The 20,000-nt window shown below is 45.9% G+C and overlaps 2 protein-coding genes across 4 annotated transcripts in view; both read right to left on the bottom strand.

Moving 5' to 3' along the window:
• srpk1b (SRSF protein kinase 1b) overlaps nucleotides 1-5,217 on the bottom strand; it is a 54,004-nt gene extending 48,787 nt beyond the window's left edge. For both annotated transcript variants that reach the window (XM_076267670.1, XM_076267671.1), the window contains exons 1-2: nucleotides 5,146-5,217; nucleotides 4,218-4,272 (exon numbers count right to left, since the gene is read on the bottom strand). In XM_076267670.1, coding sequence (XP_076123785.1) covers nucleotides 4,218-4,272; nucleotides 5,146-5,158 — 68 coding nt within the window. In that variant the 5' untranslated portion in view covers nucleotides 5,159-5,217. The remainder of the gene's footprint in view (nucleotides 1-4,217; nucleotides 4,273-5,145) is intronic.
• A 1,805-nt stretch (nucleotides 5,218-7,022) lies between these two features.
• mapk14b (mitogen-activated protein kinase 14b) overlaps nucleotides 7,023-20,000 on the bottom strand; it is a 26,718-nt gene continuing 13,740 nt past the window's right edge. The window contains exons 6-12 of one of the 2 annotated variants that reach the window (XM_076268342.1): nucleotides 19,370-19,417; nucleotides 16,543-16,657; nucleotides 15,432-15,503; nucleotides 12,176-12,255; nucleotides 10,205-10,283; nucleotides 9,769-9,942; nucleotides 7,023-9,505 (exon numbers count right to left, since the gene is read on the bottom strand). In XM_076268342.1, the coding sequence (XP_076124457.1) occupies nucleotides 9,438-9,505; nucleotides 9,769-9,942; nucleotides 10,205-10,283; nucleotides 12,176-12,255; nucleotides 15,432-15,503; nucleotides 16,543-16,657; nucleotides 19,370-19,417 (636 nt within the window). In that variant the 3' untranslated portion in view covers nucleotides 7,023-9,437. Of the gene's footprint in view, nucleotides 9,506-9,768; nucleotides 9,943-10,204; nucleotides 10,284-11,331; nucleotides 11,412-12,175; nucleotides 12,256-15,431; nucleotides 15,504-16,542; nucleotides 16,658-19,369; nucleotides 19,418-20,000 lie in introns of both variants that reach the window. The other variant, XM_076268341.1, reaches the window with a different exon arrangement.

The following is a 20,000-nucleotide window of genomic DNA, read 5'->3' as shown; positions in this document are numbered from 1 at the left end:
GAGAGAGAACCGTGTACCCTCGCACTAAAGTCTCATATCTGTCTCTCTCACACACACACACACACACACATCAGGTCCAGGGGAACGCTGGAGAGAGAACTGTGTACCCTCGCACTAAAGTCTCATATCTCTCTCTCTCTCACACACACACACATATACACACACACACATCAGGTGCAGGGGAACGCTGGAGAGAGAACCGTGCACACTCGGACTAAGTCTCATATCTCTCTCTCTCTCTCACACACACACATCAGGTGCAGGGGAACGCTGGAGCGAACCATGTACACTCGGACTAAGTCTCATATCTCTCTCTCTCACACACACACACACACACACACACACACACACACACACACACACACATCAGGTGCAGGGGAACGCTGGAGCGAACCATGTACACTCGGACTAAGTCTCATATCTCTCTCTCTCACACACACACACATCAGGAAAAATGTCAGACCTCTGGGACATCCAGCTCTGTCCAACAGTGTGCATGTGCATGCATGTGCACACACGCACACACGCACACACACGACAGTACCCTGCAGACCCACAGTGGACGTCCATGCAAGCAAGCATCTGGCAGCTGATTAAAAATGAATCAAGTCATCAATAAGTCAGTGGACAGGACGAGACTAGAGGCGACCTGCCCGGTCCTGTCCCTCTCCTCATGCCTCCCTCCCTCCCTCGGCCCCCCGCGTCCACTGGACACACACTCACTTGCACCTCAGGCCGCTGGCGAGCTTCACCACCGCAGAGTTGAGCGAGACGATCCAGTCCAGCAGCCACATCCTGGAACCGGACGGGTCGGAACCGTACCGCAACAATCAGCTCTGCTGCACCTGGACCGCTCACTCTCTCTCTCTCTCTCTATCACGCTGTAACTCTCACACTATTTGCCTCCTCCCTCTCTCTCTCTCTCTATAACACTGTTCCTCTTGCTCTGAACGCCCCCCCTCTCTCTCTCCCTCCCTCTCTCACGCTCTTCCTCTTGCTCTGGATTTCTCTCTCTCTTTCCTTTCGCACTCTCTCCATCGATACCCGCCTGTTCGCCTCACCACTGCCACTTCAGCCGCAGAAGAGAGGGAGGGAGAGAGGGAGAGAGAGAGAGAGAGAGAGAGGGAGAGAGAGAGGGGAGAGTGAGAGAGAGAGGGAGAGGGGAGAGTGAGAGTGAGAGAGAAAGAGAGGGAGGGAGAGAGAGTGGGGAGAGAGAGAGAGGGAGAGTGAGAGAAAGTGGGAGAGGGAGAGAGAGGGGGGGGAGAGAGGGAGGGAGGGAGGGAAGGAGAGAGAGAGAGAGGAGGGGGAGAAGGGAGAGAGGGAAAAGAGAAATGGGAAAGGGAAAGGGGGAGAGAAGGGGGGACAGAGAGGGAAAGAGATAAGAGAGCGGGGGAAAGAAGAGAGAGCTGGGAGAGAGAGAGCACAAATAAAAGGAGGAGGGAAGGAAGGAGGGAGGGATAGACAGAGCAGAAAAGAAAGAGGAGAGCGGGAGGAGGACGAGTAGGCAGCAGGAATCTCAGGCTGCTGTGTAGGATGCCACACATGTTTGGCATGGGATAGGTGGGCACACGCATGGAGCAAACACGCCGCGCCACACAATGGCCTCTTCATGCATGCCAAGGGGCATTTGTTGTGGGAGAACATGCATGTGCGGCACTCTCTCTCTCTATGCGTGTGTGTGAACATGTGTGTTTATGTGTGTATGCCTGCAAAAATGTTGTTATTCATCTATCTATGTCTGTCTCTTTACCACACACACACACACACACAACAAACACCACAACACACACACACACAACAAACACTACAACACACACAGAGCAGGCTTATGTAAGGGCTTCTCTGGGACAGTCTGAGTGAGGGGTCAGAGGCGTGGAGATGGGCAGCTCTTCATCTTCTATTTATTCTGACCGCAGTCACAGCATGCCAGCAATGACCCCGTGGGCACTGCCCACCCCTTACAGAGCCGCACACACACACACACACACACACACACACACACACACACACACACACACACACACACACACACACACACACACACACACACACACACACACACACACACACACACACACACACACACACACACACACACACACAGTGCCACTGCTACAAAGTATGCTGTGCCAGGAATGGCACGGAACAAAATCAAGCAAACAAAATGAAATATTAATATTTCAGGCTACTAGTTATAAAGATAGGAGGTCTGCATCTCGCACACCCTTGGTAAAGCAGATTCAGCTCGTTGTCCAGAATTGATATCGTAATTACCAACCATTTCGTTTGAAAATTCTAAAACAACGATGTTTTTTAATACTTCAAAATAACATTTGATAAATTAACCTTACATTTTTCAGTAGCCATAGGTGTGTAGATTTGAACAAAATCTAGTGCTGGGCTGGTGGGTGCATATTCCCACGGCACATCAACGGTTTGCCCGAGAATTCTCATCACAATTAAAAATTCCACTGGAGCTCCAAGCGGATTTGTACACGCAGCCTTACAAGACTGTTTACAGCTCTTCGAGTCACGGTAAAATGTAATTTTTGGTACATAGCTAATTTAGATACACTTATGGTGTGGGTGCTTGCGTTTCTTTAGGAATCCGCCGTTTGGGTTGTATAGAAATTAATATTAAGTGACATATACACGTTAGAGGTTGGACATATAGTATGGGTTGGTAATATGTGACGTTCCGATATGTATTTTTATGTAGTCTCTCTCAGTAGCATTGTGCGATTCAGGTAAGAGTGTGAAGCTGAGCTCCCAATCGTTTTCCACACAGAGTGGCCTAAACACATACCAGCACAGACCAACAATCTCACTGGACTGGATTAAACTGTCTGAGCTCTTACACACACACACACACACACACACACACACACACACACACACACACACACACACACACACACACACACACACACACACACACACACACACACACACACACACACACACACACACACACACACACACACACACACACAACATTACAATTATCTCCTCTCTGAGCAAGTAAGTGATCATCATGCTGTCCATCATCATCATGCACCTCGAAGACAAATCTGGCTTGTGCGTGTGTGTGTGTTGGGAGGGTATTGGGTTATAATCTGCCGAGTGGAGTGGAGAGATTACAGCTGGGGAGGCCCAGCAGAGTGGAGAGGTGCGGCCATAACGGTGTGTGTGTGTGTGTGTGTGTGTGTGTGTGTGTGGTGGGGGGCAAGAAGCTCTACTCGATGGGGACAGGTTCATTAATTGTTGGCATCAGGTTGGCCGATGTCCCCTAAATTGGCATTTGACGATGTGTACAGTAAAACATCGTGATGGACAATGATATCAGGGGGGGGGGGGGGGGGGAGTAAACACTAATTAATTACCATATGTCTGTACAGAGATACATTTATAATTTTTTTATTTTTTTACAATAATCATTGGTGTTGTGTCCATTCTGGTGCCACAAGGTGGAGCTAAAGCAAACTTATCCCCACAGGTGAGTGACTTTTTGACCACCTTGCAAACATATGCAGCAACGGAGAGCTTAATAGCTGCTGTGCATATCTTGCACAGTATAACACAGGGGCGCCATCCCAGCAGCAGGTTTCTTACGCCCTGACAACAATCTCAAATCCATGCGGAAAAATGATCATGACCATGACACTGACATGACCATGACACTGCGGAAAAATGATCATGACCATGACACCAATGATACCTGGCCCCTCGAAGTCTCATTCCAACAAATCCAACCCACTGCCTACCAGTAATGAAAGTGGGACACCCCTGTCATAAAACATACTATGTAAACGAATATTCCAGTTTCATACTTGGACAGAAAGTAGCAACATACATAACACTTATAACAGATAAAACATGGCACTTTCAACTTCACAGATTATAGTTTTGGCATTGACAAGCGGATATTCATAAGTAACTACTTTGTAAACGTTTTAAGCAGTACAACCACTGTCAAGGACTGGGGAAAAGGGGCTTTTAGTCTGTTCCTAAAAAGTGTGTCATTAGGAATTTCATTTCCGCACCACTTCACTAACAAGCAGGCGGGCTGCATCCATGCCGTTAACAATGCCTTATTTGTGGAGCGATACACAGTAACAAGGCCTGTCTGTAAAGCCACCACGTTGTAACAGATACGGACCCGTTCTAACAGCGGTGTTAAACCAGAAAAAGACAGTGCCATTGCCATGTCTACTCACTTTTTGCCAGGCTTTCTGGGTTTGGCCCTTTTCTTCCGAGCCTGGAGAGCGAGAACTGAAACAGAATACAGTCAGACACTTAGAACAGTCTGCCCCACATTACATTCTAATGATAGGTGATGAGCTAAGGGTCACTTTCTTCTATCCACCTGTCATATCTGCGCATGCCAAAGTGCCATGGCACTTGCTGTCAGCATTAAAAACAAAATGTGTACAGAGCTTCTCAATTATGTTCATACACGTTTGAGAGATTCATTTTATGAAAATAACTCAAAAGTCCCTGATCACGTGGTTAGTAAATGCACCAGGTTCATTATGCTGATAAAAAAGCGCGCTACCACAAGGTAGCTGGCTGGGCTCATAACCACCCAATGGGCCTATATCGCAACGTTATATCATTATTTCCTGCCCACCTTGAGTCTTTCCATGTCCTACATTTAGTAAGCACAGCAAATTCGTGGACAAAGTGTCTACTTTGTCACTCCGTTCAAGAGCTAGCTAGTAAAGTTCGACAATACATGGGTAAACTTGCATATGTGTGTCATTCAAATGCTATCTGGTTACATATTGACACACGCACACAGCATTGATGTCAGTAAGTTTATTGTAACAAATATGATTATAGATCATTAGTCATCAACTGTTCTACACTTGTGGGGCAAGCCCGCAGCATGAATTTAGGAGCAAACTAAGCGTAGTCTTGCTAATGTAGCTCCTATGAACATCTGCGTTAGCTCGGCAGCTAAATGCTACCTCGCTGCCAAGCATGGTTCACTATTGTCTTGCCAAGTGCTATGCCCTAGTCATTCCGTCAGAGCAGATGTTCACTGAGCATCAGTAACGTTTGACATGTGTGTCTTATTCGGCACCGTTGCAATAAGTGGTCAGTGTAGCACTACTCTTGTTTGTAAGATAGCTGTCCGCTTACCCTTTCTTTCCATGTTTCACCCGTTTTTCCGCTGAGGTTCAGAGTGTCAACTTCGGCGCAGGCGTCCTGCTGATAACTTGCATACTCAAAACTCCCTCACTGGTCATATCAGCGTCACACCCCGACTTGGTCAATTGTACTTGAGAAGTAGATCAAGTTTCATTTGTGGGTGCTGTACTGTTTTACAAAAAACAATATTTTAAAACATTGCCTGTTTAGAGTTTGGAGCTTTAGCTGTGTTTCATACTGATTTATTTATTAGGCTATAAGTTAATTAGATCCTAAATCTCTGACCTAATATATAGATCAGAATAGGTTCACCAATAATATTTTAGTTAGGCTACACATCAATGCCAGTAAATTATAGTTTTCTCAGAGACTCAAAGCCATTACTGTACCATTGGCTCCATCTACTGGTTCACATCTGTGCGTTCAGGAATGGCCAAATCAATTTGAATTGACGACATGAATAATACGCCTGTTACCCCAGTAGGCTATATTATTTCTAGTTTCTTTCTTTCTATATTGTTGTGCTGTACATGAGGCAAGGACTAGGATCTCCACTCGTCCCTGTTGTGTGCCTTCTTCTCAGTGGTGTTCCAGCTGTAACCTCCTTCATTACACCTTCCTGGTTCGTCTCCGGGTTGTTTTGAGTCTCCCTCTTTTGCCTCTTCCTTCTGGGAAGGCGCTATTTTTGTGATGTCATCATATGGTTTCATAAGTACATGCCCTAGCCCATAGACTGTATCTATGCCGTAGCCATTTCCATCTCCTTCGTAACAGTATTGTTTCCATTTCCAAGCTCTCTGTTAAACTGTGTAGCTCACAATTTATCTTCCTAGGCCGAAATATCCTCAAGATCTTACTGAGCCTTTATGGGGTTCATTAAATAGCAGCTACAACCAGGGGTGTTGGACTGAGGGTAAAACCAGTACTGATTACTAGGGCCCCAAGGGGAGGAAGGGCCCTTGAAAAGTCTGGAATATATGGATGAGGGTGGGACATGGGGGCCCCATCAGGACTGCCTATGCGTAGGGCCCAGGATCTTGTGCTACACCCCTGGCTACAACACGCCTGTTTATGACTTGATCACATATCATATAATTGTAAAAGATATACAGGTTTGCTCTGTAATTGTAGTGTCATTCCAGGCTCAGGTATGGTGTCCAATCTCCAGGCGACTGCACTGGTCTAATTAGTGATCTCCAGTCTAGTAAAGCTGCTTAGATGGTCACTAAATGCAAAGCCTAGCAAACTTATGATGTAAGTATATTACATGTGACTAACTAAAGATGCCCACTGGTAAGTATAGTGGAGAGAGTCTGTGTGGTACTGGGGCTGGTTTTTACATTCACTTAGTTTCACTTTTTAAAATAAATTATGGGACACTTTTACATGATATTCTAATTTTTTTAAGATGCAGCTGTATTCCAAAAGCCCTGGGAAACCCATTAGGTGATGGAATCTAAAACTGCATGAAATGCCTGGACATTTTAAATCAAAATCTGACCGCCTCAGCAGAGACACTAAAAGTGTGTCATGATTGGATTATCCAGCAGGTCAATATTCCAAAACATATATCACAATCAACACAAAAAGTGTTTACTGAACACAACATTCTGCCATGGTTCCCTGATCTGAAGTCCATTGGAAACTACTGGGGTGAACTAAAGAGAGGAGAGTGAACCAGAGATGACTTCTGAATCTGGACAAAAGCCCTGCTATGTACTCTCCAAAATTATGGGATGTCATGGGCGAACACTAAGAGCTGTTTCATTGGCAATTTTCAGCTGTGCTGCACTGAATGCATGTGCATACCTGTGTTTTCACATCATACACCCCAGAAGGACTAGAAACAGAATGACAAACAAAACATGTTTTATGAGAAGACAACGATTCTGAAAAATAATTGCCTTTATTTATTAATTTTATGCAGTGGTTTTGCGTTACCTGTGTTGTTGGTAGACTGAGAATTGTTTGTGTGCACAGGGCACAAAACAACAAGACAAGGACAGACGCTCTTTCATTTTGCAACAAAAAGAAAATAATCACTGTATATATATATATCACATTAATATATGGCAGACCTGGCTTGTCTCACCATGTAATAAATACGATGTGGACAGGTCTTCCAATTATGTGACGTCAATTTCAATACGAAGCCTTTGGAGCCCTGTAAACTTGTGCCCATAAACAGTAAAACAATTCCACACACTCAGAGAGAGAGAGTGAGAGAGAGAGAAAGAAAGAGAGAAAGAGAGAGGAGAAAGAGAGAGAGGGACAGAGGAAGAGAGAGAGAGAGAGAGAGAGAGAGAGAGAGAGAGAGAGAGAGAGAGGGACAGAGGGAGAGCGAGCCAAGCTCAATACCGATATTGCTTCTCAGAGGTTCAACGTAATACCAGTCCATGAGGAATCCACATTTGGGAATAAACTTAAACACATGTAAAAAGAGGGGGTTGTTTGTGGGGGGCAGTCCTGGTGTGGGGGTGTTTTTGGGGGGCAGTCCTGGAGTGGGGGGCAGTCCTGGTGTGGGGGTGTTTGTGGGGGGCAGTCCTGGTGTGGGGGGAAGTCCTGGTGTGGGGGTGTTTGTTGTGCAGAACGAGGGTATGTGGGGAACCTGCTGTGGGCTGAGGTGATCTGGAACGGGGGATTCTGCTGGTATTGAGTGCTTCTGTTGGAGGGCCCCCACAGATGTCTAATCACTGGCTCATACACATGCTGACAGCTGTTTCTACAGTGGAACAAAATCCATTCGTCTAAATATACAAACGGTATCACACACTTTTCTTCAAAACGGAACAACATGTGGATTACACAAAAACAGAAATATGAAATAAAATAGAATAAAATAATTAACATTTTAAAAAGAATCACTTTGCCATTCTAAATCAGGATTAGAAGTTCCTATAGGTCGAGAGGGCAACCTATGCACCTGCATATTCTCCGTTCTTTTCATTCAACAAAACAAATAAAGAAGTTGCACAGAGAAAGGGAGCAGGACGAGTGGAGAGGACAGAGCGGCCTTGCTTTAGCCAGCGGACTGGGACGCACGTTCACGTGGAGACTTCTGGGACACTGAGAGGAGGTTAAACTAAGAGGGACAGACAGCTTCTCCCCAGCAGAGGATTAGATATGTAGATCATGTCAAATGGGAATCTGGACTAAGCTCAGCAGCTGTAAGGCCAGTAGCTTTTGTATATCAACTCATGCGGAACCTGGACTAAGCTCACCTGCTGTAAGGTCAGTAGCTTTCGTATCATCAACTCATGCGGCTCTCTTAGGTCATTCCTGTTCCAGAGCACGGATATAGAGCGGGGTGGCTGGACTACAGGCAGCGGCCAGCTCATGGTCAGGCTATGTTTAAAATTTGCTAGAGTAAAACTGGAAATGGTCTACATTCTCCAAATTCAAAATAAAAAGATGACATTCTTGATTGTAAAAATTGATTGACTGGCGGGCGTTTGAGCAGACATTCTTTTAGAACTAAGGTCATAGAAAGACACAAACTGGGCAAAAGAGAGTGAGTGAGAGTGTGTGTGTGTGTTTGTGTGTGTGTGTGTGTGTGTGTGTGTGTGTGTGTGTCGGAGCGGTGAGAGGCTAGAGGCAGGAGAGATGTTCCTTGGCAGAGTAACTGGTAACGATGGCCGTCTGTCATAACTTATTTACACGAGTGCTTGCTAAGGTATTTATTTACACAGCTCGAACACTGGAACATGCAAGTAGACGGCAGACACAGCGCTCCGCTCTGACTGAAGACGGAAAACTAGAAAACCTGGAGAAAATTCTTAAGCGCTGCTTCCAAAAGTCTCTTTTTGGGAGAACTCATACCCCAACCTATGCAGGCATAGGCTATACACTGTGCACAACAAATAGCATCTGTTTATTTGCTTTGCATGTCAAAATTTCCTTCCCGAGTTCTGTATTGTCGTGGCTGTCCGTGTATTTGCTAATTCAGAAAAAGCATTCACGTTAGATGTCTTCTGCGTCCTCCGTGCGTCAGTATATCGATCGAAGCGCTTTCTATTTTGAGGTTTGTTTTCAAACCCACATTTCATAACAGGTAAGGGGATGAGCCGAAGATATTGCCTTGTTTGACCTTTGACCTACGGAGGGACCCACAGCTGACGATTCAGCTACAGGCACTTTGAGATCATCCATTTCCTGTTTGTGTTCTTGTGTTCCTGTTGGGGGAGAGGGGGTGGGGGTGGGGGGATTGGTCCAGTGGGGGGCAGTGTCCTCTGCGGCCGGCGAGAGGGGGCTGGACCATGCATGATGTCACGTCTCTCCCTCCCTCACGACTCCATCTCGTCTTCGTCGAGGGGCGGAGGGACAAAGCTGACCAATTCCTCAAACGTCAGCCCTGCAGGGAGTGGGGGGGGGGGGGCATTGTCCATCATATGCACTAATCACCTGTCATTCTGATCACCTCATAGTAAGCTCACTCAACGCATGGACAAAAGCTACATTAATAACACATTTTTTACCTGTTAAGATTTTGCTTACAGAACCCATAAATATTCTCATTTAATTTCCAGTTCAGAGACTACTTTAGCACTGGCACTTCTGCAATGCCAGCAGGTCTGTGTGTGTGTGTGAGTGTGTGTGTGTGTGTGACACACTCACGTTTCCACTCGTCGATCTCCAGCTCGCGGCTCTCAAAGCTCTGGTCATACGGCTCTGCCTCAGGCTCGTCGTCCGGGTCGTGGTACTGGGCGAAGTACGGGTGGGCCAGGGCCTCAGACGCCGTGATCCGCTTATCCGTGTCCAGCACCAGCATCTTCTCCAGCAGGTCGACGGCTGTGTGTGGAGAGGTCCAAACACAGAGGTTTACACACACACACACACACACACTCAACAGAACTATGTGTGTGTTTGCACGCTCTCTCTCTCTCATAAGAACGGAATACACCACCCCTTTCATTCCAATTAAAATTCTAATCAGATCGGCAGTTTTATTCCAATCAAGGTTCTAATCAGAATAAAAGAGTCCATGTAATCCCACCCAGTGTCTAATTCTCTGCAGAAGAACTCATGCTCATACTGCTTTTAAATTACCTACCCGTTGGGTTTGCCCCAATGAACACGTCTGCAAAGTTCCTTTTTGGCATTTGGGGGAGTGAGTTGATGTAGTTTCTCGCCTGCATTCAAAAGACAAAAACACCATTACTCTGCTGAAGTCCACACACACAGACACCTCTTTATCTTCTCCATGCAGCACTGCATGAGAGACCTCGTCAGGATCACACAGCCAGACAGGAGTGGGAGGCAGCTTGTGCTCGGAGCAGGCAACGGTGCTGATTATAACTCACGGGCCAAAAAGTGACCACATGACCACAGCAGTCAGGCGAGAGGTCAGAGGTCAAAGCGATCAGGTAAGCAGCATAGACAGGACAGGACAGGAGGTAATTATTATTATTGAATGGCACTGATTCACTTGAAATGAAGTCCGGCGTCAGCTATCTCTCTTCTCCTGGCTACAGCTACAGCTTCTCTCCTCAGTCCTCTCAGTGTGCTCGTACCCAGGACCTGTTCAGTTAGTCCCGTGGCCACTGTTTTAGGACTATCAATGCACACGGCTGCATTAGTCAACCTGTGTGAGCATCTCACCGACAGGGCAGAGGCCATGGGACAGGTCAGGGCAGAGGCCATGGGACAGGTCAGGGCAGAGGCCATGGGAGAGGTCAGGGCAGAGGTCATGGGAGAGGTCAGGGCAGAGGTCAGGGCAGAGGTCAGGGCAAAGGTCAGGGCAAAGGTCAGGGCAGAGGCCATGGGAGAGGTCAGGGCAGAGGTCATGGGAGAGGTCAGGGCAGAGGTCATGGGAGAGGTCAGGGCAAAGGTCAGGGCAAAGGTCATGGGTTCAGGGGGTAGTGGATCAGAGAACCATTCACACAAACCGCCTGTGGATATTACCTTAAGGTGGAGGACAGCAAACTGATGGTCAGGTGAGCGGGTCAGAGAACTTATTTTCTAGGCATCTTTCACTGGGTGTCGAACTGGACTAGACTGGACTTTTAAATGTCTAATTTCTCGTTTTTCCCCACAGGGGACAAAATGGAAATGTGCTCTGCTTTTGGGGGCGCTATGCAGTTTTTCTACCGATGGCTTCAACCTAAACAGCCATGTCATCTGAAAGGTCATCCGTAGGTTGTTTGAAGGTCATCTGGAGGTCATGGGGGCGGTTCTCACCTCATGACTGGGCATCCTGCTTATAAGGGAGGCAGGCGGAGTTCCCGTCAGCCTCATTATCTGCTGAAGCTGGTTTATATCTTACGCACAGAGTCAAGGGCCAAACAACACACAAACAAACAAACAAACAAACAAACAAACAAACACACACACACAGCACCTCTACTGTCCCGTCACCACACACCTCCTCATTGGTCTCCATGGCAACAGAGAGGGGTGGGGTGTGGGGGAGGAGAGAATGGAGGGCAGAAATTGGAGCTTAAACACACATAAACACACACAAAAACACACACAACACACAACACAACATACACACATGCAGTGTTGCATACTACACACACAGGCTTGTGAGGCCTACATGAGAAAGCAGTTAAGATCAGAGAAAGCTTCACTCCACTCAGAGGTCAGAAAGCCGCTTGCCCCATCAGTCATCTATCCAGTGCTCACATCAGAACTTTTTCCAGGACAGCACACTCATAATTACACAAGATGAAAGGAGGAGTAATTACAACATGCCAGAGATGGACAGACAGAGAGAGGGAGAGAGAGAGAAAGGGAAAGAGAGAGAGAAAAAGAGAGAGGGAGAAAAAGAGAGAGGGAGAGAAAGAAAGAGTGAGGTAAAGGGAGAGAGAGGGAGAAAGAGGTAGAGATGCAGTGTGACTGGAGGGAGTGACACAGAGAGAGGAAGACAGCGAGAGAAAAAGAGTGAGAGAAAGAGTGAGAGAAAGAGTGAGACAGAGGGCAGGCAGTAGTGTCCGGGCGGACATTGCACACACACACACACACACACACACGCAGGCTCTGCTCTGGTCAGCTCAAACACGAGCAGGTCTCATGCACTCACAGACTCTGAAGAGATTTTCATCAAGAGTTCTGAGCCAGGCGTCCCCACCAGCATCATGATAAGCTTCAGCTGGTCAATATCTTCCAGACCACATAAAGGAAAACTCAAGGCTGCATGGAGGCTCCCCAGGACCGTCAGAGGGTCAAAACTCCACCCAGGGTATTTGAGGACAGCAACTCCTACCCTGCATTTGACCAGGGCTACATCTGTGTTGATTTTTTAGTGTGAACGCTTACCCCGGCTCAGCCACATGTATCTTCCAGGCAAGGCAGGACAAGACGCATTCCTCCTTCGGCGTCGTTCCCAACCCTTCATATTCGAACACTGAAAATGTGTCGGCTACGACAAAATCATAGCGAAATCATAGCGAAATCAGGCTGAAATCGTGTAATCTGCATAGGCCATTAGTGTTAGTGAGGAAAATGGGACAACAGGCATGCGTGGGTGATGTGGAGATGGAGGAAGTGACATCAGATAACAAGTTCACTCTAGACCAGATCACAGCCAGATCTCAGGCGGATCCATTTCAGGATGAGCAGCTCTGAGGCATGACTGTGGTTTAAGATGAAGAGCAGTGACATGCTGAGAGTTAACACTAGAGGGCGCTATTGAGACGTGATGCAGACAGGCAGGAGCCCGGGCGTGTGGCATGCGACTGCTGTGCCGAGCCTTCCAGCACACTCTTTGCCAAGCAGTGGACCAGTCCCACAGCCATGCCAAGCAGAGGACCCTTCTAATGGCCCACGACAGAACTGGACGCACAACAGTCATTCATTTGACAGCAAAACATCACACAACTAAACATCCCAAAACCAAATGCATCAAACTGGGAAGTATTTGTCCACAGGGAAAACCCGTAGGCATTCTGGCTCCGTCTTCTTCCTCTTCTCGAATCTCTTCCCTCAACTAAAGCCGGCCTTACATTCTACGATTTTCGTGTGATTTCACAGTCGGCGACTAAATTTCCAGTCGGACAGAAATCATGTACTGGAGTCGTGGTGCGCTTCAGTCAACTAGATTGTTTAGTATAAGGTGCCAATCTTAGCGGTTTTAAGTCAGTCAGAGTCAGTCTTTTTCTAGTTTTGCCGTTACGACAATATCAAACATGGTTGATATTATCGCAAGTCTTTTAGTCGTGGCTCATGCAAATAGTGAGGTGAACAGTGTAAAAATCAATAGTGAGCTCACTCCAACACTAAACAGGAAGGGGCAAAATAGGCGACAGCTGTAGCCTATTCCTGGGTTTCATAAGGTCCCTTATCACAGGTGTATTAATCAAGCACCAAGCAGTCTGCATTCATAATCTAAGTGCTTGATTTTATACATCTGTGGCAAGGGATGTGATGAAACCCATGAATATGATAATTTGTTATTTTGTTTCTTATATCGGTTAGGGATGTCACACATTAAACAATACTGCAGAAACACGAAAATATGACATTGATATGAGTAGGCTATTGTTTGAGTTCCTGTTGATATCTAGTGCACGATGGAAAATAAGTAAAAGGAATCCAGTTGCAGTCTTGTAATCAGTGACCCTGCAAGATCACTAGTCGTTGCAAAATCATAAATCTTAAAAACTCGATAACTTGTCTTTTGAAGTCTTTCAGTGTAAGGAGGGCTGTAGACATTCTCTGAATACCTGCGTGCCATCAAAGCCGCTAATAGAACGCTTTGCACATGTCTGATGGTTCTGCAATCCTTGCATGCTGCGTAAATATTTTTGGTTTGGCAGGCGTTGGCTTCTTGCCCTGCCCACCCCCATTATGCAAGTGGTGAATGGATGGGCGAGACACACCTTTCCACAGACACACTGTGCTCGTAGACAGAACGGATAGAATGACTTTGTTTGTCTCCGTAAAGGTCATGGCAGCAGACGGCTGGTTTCACACGCAAAACTACAAACTGTCATTGTACAGAGTTGTGTGCTGTTACCTGATCATGATAGTGTGAGTGTGAGTGTGAGTGTGTGTGTGTGTGTGTGTGTGTGTCTGTGTTTCTTTCTCTCTCTCTTACACACACACACACGTACGTCACCAGATAAACAGAGAGCAGGCAGAGAGTGACTGTTAAGGGAGGGAATGAGGGCAGACTCCAGCTGATGTTATCAATATAACACTTTCCTGGAACTGTGGGTCAGACCGTCCTCTGAGTGTTTATAAGAGAGTGATAGTACTGATAGTGCTCTCACCAACTCCCAACAATAACAAAAACAAAACTTCTGTATGAAGGGTGCTTATGTGTGTATGTGTGTGTGTGTGTGAGTGTGAGTGGGGCCTGTTTACCAGTGCCACAGGCAAGGTTTGTGTGAGTGAAATTCATTCTGCCACAGAGGCAGTTAACCCAGTGAGTCACACTGACTCCAAGAAAACTGTCGAGGCTGAGTCATTCTCTATGGAGCCGCCGGTGAACAGGACCGGCCAGCCTGCCTGCACACTGTGCGAGTACAGCCTCTGACCCCTAGAGGGCAGCAGTGAGGCAATCCAGGTCAAAGTTGGGCCAGAGTGTTACGGCGCCCATGTGCCAGCTGGGACTGCAGTTAGTCCTCCACATGGTCACTTGATATCCCCTGCCCTGCACTCTACACAACCTCACCCCACTGATGGTGGGATGGACTTTTGACCACAATGCATGTGCAACACATTTAAACAAACAATGAGTAGATTCGGATTAATTGCTTACGCTTTTATCTGATATCAAGAGCTAGGCGGGGAATTTAGATTCCTTTCTTATGCCTTATATGATAACAGCTGTGTGGAGATGTGGATTTCTTGCTTATGGTTCATATGATACCAGCTGTGTGGAGATTCTGATCATTTAGAACAGCTGTGCTCCATTGAACACACAACTGAAGCAGAATGTTCACGGAGCGCATGCAGCAACAATGCACTTCCTCTGGACAATGGAATGGGCAACACAACATGTGACAGCGGCACGTATGGACTGTGGACATTCGAAAAAAAATAAAAGAAAATAGAGCCCCGTCTTCTAATTGTATTTTTGCTTTGGCTGCTATGTGCCTTGCAAACGATCGGCTCCTGTTCTGCGATCAGAGCTGGCCGGCCGCTTCTCCTCATATGGGAACAGCGATGACGGAGACTAGCCGCCATTCAGACCTACTGCTGCACATGGACGCTCACACCAGGGGGCTGTCAAACCCACTACTTTCACTCAGACGACAACAAAACGAACAACGGAAACAAAACAGAGTAAACAAAGTACAGCACAGAGAAAACAGATGCAGCGTGAAGGATACGGTCTGTTCCAGGGAAGAGGGTTCGTCCAGTCAGCAGCTCCGCCATGATGCAACCCACCGACCAGATGTCAACTGCAAAACACACCCACACACACACACACACACACACACACACACACACACACAGACACACACACTTAATCCTCTCCTACTCACTTCAGTTAATTAGCACAATCTTCCAGACATGGCTGGCTGTAGTTTTCCTTTCACAATCCTTCTTAGATTTGAACTGACCATGCTGAACATCTGCAACACTTTAAAGAAGGCTGGATTTATCTGCAACACTTTAAAGAAGGCTGGATATAGGTGTTTCCCTCTCCAGTAGCAGCTAAGGTGATCCTCCAGCAATGATTTGGTGCTGGCGTCAGATTATTATTATTATTATTATTATTATTACTATTTATTTACAACTTTATTTATTGATCACATTTAACTTTATTACTTGACTTAATTTGATCGCTGTTTTTCTTGTCCTTCCCGTGTAGGACTAACTGTTTGCCGCCCTATCGACTCCTTGTTCCTCAATAATGTATTACTGCATTGTCAACTCTTAACGGCCTGACTTGACCAATGTTTGGAATGTCAGTCACCGAACCCGTTATCAATCACTCACTCACTCAGACTATCCCCTGCTTGACCTTATCCAAGAACATGTCGGAGGGCCCGCATATACTGTACAGCTGTGTGTGACTGTGTGTGTGAACGCGTGCGTGCCTGGGTGTGTGCGCGCGTGCGTGTGTGTGTGTCCGTCCGTGTATGTGTGTGTGTGTGTGTGTGTGTGTGTACTCACTCAAACTGTCCCCAGCTGGCACTCATCTAAGAACATGTTAGAAAAACACACCACGGCGCAGTGGGCGCCAGGTGCAATGGGACTTTTCCTCTTACCAGTCTCACCCCACACTGGCCATTTCAACATGGCGGGCACCGGGCAAGCAGTGTAGGTGACATACAGTCAACAATAGTGTTTCTACCGGTCATGTTGTAGTGAGTAGGTGATCTAGAGCCGACAATACTGTAATGTCCCTACTGGTCATATTGTAGTGGGCAGTGAAATTGACCTGTAGTCAGCTGTAATGTTCCTGCTGGTCATATGGCAGTGACCTGTGCCTACCTGTCATGTTGTAGTGCATCCAGTTGAGCATGATCTCCGGCGCCCGGTACCAGCGCGTCGCCACGTAGCCGGTCATCTCATCGTCCGTGTGTCGCGCCAGACCAAAGTCCAGAATCTACAGAGACGTGAGGAGAGATGTTGTTTACGGGCAATTCCATGCAAAGGTCATCCTTACCATGGAAAAAAAAAAGTTGTGCATACGCAAATAGAACTGTTGTTAAAATCTTCATTTAGGTCTATATTTTATTGTTTGTAACTGATCTGATTGAATTTGATGGAGAATGACACTCTTTTTACATCATAAATATGGTGTGCAACCATAAAGAAACAACATATTTCACATGGTAATATTATACATATTTCAAAAGTGGATAAATGGACCCAATGTCCAAACAAATTGTGTCATTTGACAAATTCCAGATTGACAAGGGAATGGTAGAGTAATGTCTATGCTCAGCTTGCCTTTAAGAGCAAAACTCCTTACATTTGTAAGGCTTTTGTTTTTAAGTCAGCAAGTTCCATGGCCATGTCACATCCATAACGTTTTATAGGAAAAGTTTATGCTACACATACAGTGTTGATGCGACAATGTCCATAGTGTCTGTGCAAAGCTGATTTATATCAATGTAAAGTGTGATGACCAAATTGTGCCCCTTTCTTACTTTTAAAACCTTTAATGGTGCGTTATGGATGTGACGTTATGGATGTTACATAATGTGAATTTACAAGACTGGGGACTTTATTATACCTCAAAGCCGATAAAACGTCTGTTCTGGTGGCATGTCAGTTTCAACGCATTTCAACTTAGTGTTTACAATTGACATTTCAAAGATTATTAGGTTGATCAAAACCACAGGGAGGCCTTGCCTAACCATTAGCAAAACAAACATAATATTAAAATACCTCCAGTGATTAGCCTAGCCATAGCCTATTTTCAAGTGGCCTAATAATGAAAATCTGAGCGATTATCTTCCTGTAACTGTCATACTAATGTTGTACAGTAACTGGATTATCGTGTTAGCTGGTGAAGATGGCTGACTTTGCAGCTGGAGTTAACATAGCAACCTCCTTCTGTTGCAGATCTGTTCAGCCTGCCGTTCACGTCTGCTTAACACAGTTTAATTTTAAATGTGACGCAATATGACAGCATTTGAAGTGTCAGGTCCTCTGTAGCTAATACCCACAGAGTAACATGAGTAAGGGCAGCAATAAACTAGATGTACCGCATAGCGGTACAAAATATGACCGCCTCTCAGTCCTGCATATTCTCTTCACAAAAATAAATCACGCTTGTCAATTTGTCTCCATCTCCTACTCCTGCAACTCATGTGCATGTAAATGTGTGCATATGTGAGTTTGCTTTTTTTTATAAGAGTGTGTGTGTGTGTCTGTGTGTGTGCATGTGCGTATGCGTGCCTGTGTTTGTGTGTTTATGTGTGTGTGTGTGTGTGTGTGTGTGTGCGTGTGTGTTTGCATGCCCACATGCGTATGCGTGCCTGTGTGTGTGTGTTTATGTATCTGCATTCATGTGGGTGGGTGTTTGTGCATGTGTGTGTGTGTGTGTGTGTGTGTGTGGGTGCTTGCCTGTCTGTATGTGTTTATGTGTGTGTGTGTGCTTGCCTGTCTGTATGTGTGCGACTGTACGTGCGTGTGTGTGTGTGTGTGTGCGCGCATGTGCGTGTGTGTGCATGTGTGCACGTGCGCGTGCATGTACTTTATGTGTGCAAATCACAAATGAGTGGGTATGGGTTAGGTTCATGCGGGCTCTTGAGACTAACATACCATAAATATTTTGTCATCTTGGGTGCAACGGTTCAGGTAGGGCTAGTTATTTAGGGGAGTGGCCACCAAGTTTCATGTTCCCTGGTGTTTCAGTAACCCGGGAATCACTGACCAAAATTGATGACAGTAAAAATAAAAAAATAAATTTATATTTTAAATGACTTGTTGTCCTGATTCTTCCTGTGGATCTTAGTGGGCACTGAGGAAGCAATAATTTCATCGCTAGTTTTTCATGATTACTATTTCAATTGTTTCATATCAAAATTCACTACTTAATTATGTGTTTTATGTAGTTTGTCAAGGACTGGTTCAGACACGTCACATCCATAACGTGAAACCGTCACATCCATAACGCCAGTTTTTCCTACATAATGCATTACGAAAATGACGCATAGTTTCAAAAACACATTTGTGTTCATTCAAGTCTCCTTCATGGTACATATATCATAGTTTCGGCAGTGTCCTTCAAAATTCACAGAGTTTGTAGAAAACCTGTAATCTCTCACAAAAGTGTGTCCATTTCATGTCACATCCATAACGCTGATAAAATGCCTTGTATTCTTAGGATGAAATTGATTATATGAAATTTGAGGATTTCTCAGTATTCAGAGGACAGAGGTTGTATTAAAAGTTATGCAAAGTTAAGGCATTTTGTTTACCAATATGAGTCCAATTGTCACATCCATAACGCTGGAACTGCCCTTACACAAAATTATTCAAATTTGACTGCTCAGAGAAAACATGTTTAAACGTTCACAATCTCTGTTCAAGGACTAAAAACACCTCTGCTGTTCACAAAGAGTGTAAGAGTAAGAGTAAGAGTTAGTGTGTATGTGTTGCCTGTTTTTTGTGTGACAGGATATTTGAGTGTGTGTATTATGTATGCGTACGTATATATGCAAATATATATGTGTGTGTGTATGTGTACATACTGCCTCTGTTAGTTCACGAGTGTGAGAAGATGTGTATGTGTGTGCATGTGTGTGTGGTACATGCGCACATGTGTGTTTTGTTTGATTTGGGATTAATGTCTTTGCTCACTTACCTTCAACTCACAGTCCTCGTTTACTGCCAGGTTACTAGGCTTCAGGTCCTACAGAGAGATGGGGGAGGGAGGGAGAGAGGGAGAAGAGGGAGAGAAAGAGAGGGAGAGAAAGAGAGAGAGAGAAAGAGAGAGAGAGAGGAGGGGGGTCAAGGGATGGATAGAGATGTAGAGTAAGGGGGAGTAAAAGATGAACAGAAAGACAGATGAGAACATAAACAAAAGAGAAAGATGAGCGAGAGAGAGAGAGAGCGAGAGAGGGGGAGGGAGAGAGAAAGCGAGAGAGAGGGAGGGAGAGAGAAAGCGAGAGAGAGGGAGAGGTGTTTTAGTGTTATGGTCCTCTGGTTTCTCTCCTCTCATTAGTGCGGGTCGTAAAGTGCTCATGGTGAGCAGAGCTCCATGCCTGATAACGACCCTGATGGGAGCGCTGCGTGTTTACCAGAGCACCCACATCTCCACCCACATCTCCACCCAGCCAGCTCTCTCTGCCCTCTGCCTCCACGCCATACCCACCCCCCCCCCATGGCTCTAATCTACCTCGCTAATGCCCCAACAACACCCTCAATCCCACCCTACCCCAGTCTAATCTGCCATACTTCCCCCACAACAGCCACTGCACCCAATGGTCTAATCT

Source organism: Alosa pseudoharengus, unplaced genomic scaffold (genome assembly GCF_046254945.1).
Source record: "Alosa pseudoharengus isolate Yale_2024_CS ecotype anadromous, Long Island Sound unplaced genomic scaffold, YU_APseudo_1.1 YU_APseudo_1.1_scf_5, whole genome shotgun sequence".
Classification (NCBI taxonomy): domain Eukaryota; kingdom Metazoa; phylum Chordata; class Actinopteri; order Clupeiformes; family Clupeidae; genus Alosa; species Alosa pseudoharengus.
The sequence above is the reverse complement of the archived record's forward strand: the minus strand, read 5'-3'. Positions and strand labels throughout refer to the sequence as shown.